This window comes from Chiloscyllium plagiosum, unplaced genomic scaffold (genome assembly GCF_004010195.1).
Source record: "Chiloscyllium plagiosum isolate BGI_BamShark_2017 unplaced genomic scaffold, ASM401019v2 scaf_80549, whole genome shotgun sequence".
NCBI classification, from domain to species: domain Eukaryota; kingdom Metazoa; phylum Chordata; class Chondrichthyes; order Orectolobiformes; family Hemiscylliidae; genus Chiloscyllium; species Chiloscyllium plagiosum.
The window spans coordinates 1,608-2,308 of NW_025181781.1; the positions used below are offsets into that span (position 1 = coordinate 1,608).

The 701-nt window shown below is 51.4% G+C and overlaps 1 protein-coding gene across 1 annotated transcript in view; it reads right to left on the bottom strand.

Moving 5' to 3' along the window:
- The window catches only part of LOC122545454 (zona pellucida sperm-binding protein 3-like), a gene marked incomplete at its 3' end in the record, with an annotated part of 1,985 nt that extends 1,603 nt beyond the window's left edge, over positions 1–382 (bottom strand). Inside the window, exon 1 of the mRNA XM_043684472.1 lies at positions 4–382. Within this exon, the coding sequence (XP_043540407.1) occupies positions 4–209 (206 nt within the window). The remainder of the gene's footprint in view (positions 1–3) is intronic.
- Between the last annotated feature and the right edge of the window lie 319 nt (positions 383–701).

Consider the following 701-nt stretch of genomic DNA (forward strand, 5'->3'; position numbering starts at 1 on the left):
CACTCATGCAGCCCATAGTCAAAGAGGACAGTCTGGTTCTCAGGGAACACTCTGGTTGGACGACAACCTGCTCTCCCCAGGGTCAGGTCAGCAGCTTTAACCAGGTGCCTGGTTCCAAATAAATCCAGCTGGGCCCTAACCAGCAGGTTGTGCTCTCCACACTGCACCATCACAGTCTGCAGTGGGGACACACTCCCAACCTCAGACATTCAGAAACTAGAACCAATGGGACCCCCATGAGGAGACACTCTCTCAGGAACAGGGCTGGCTCTCACTATTGTCCATGGAAAGCTCTGGCTCAGAAACTGTTGCCATGTTTCCGAGCAACAAACAGCTCCAACTAACACCCACAGAGGGAACAAACACCTCACTACACAATCACCCATGATCCTAAACAACTCAACCATCCCCCCACACCCCCAACCAGCTCCTTTTATACACACAACCTGCACTCACCTGACACCAATGTGATCAGACGCTGCAACATTGAACCAATCAACCAGCCCCAATCTCTACAATTTCCACCAATGACTGAACTCATTGAGTTATTACCAGGAGGGCAAATCTCATTTGGACCAATAGGAGTGGCTGTGAGCTGCTGTGCTGTCACCTGACTGAATTCAGCTCCATAAGGTCTCATGGTGAAGGCCCCATGGATACAAGTAGCTCATTGATCCAGGGGGGTGTCTGCTGGGTCCTGC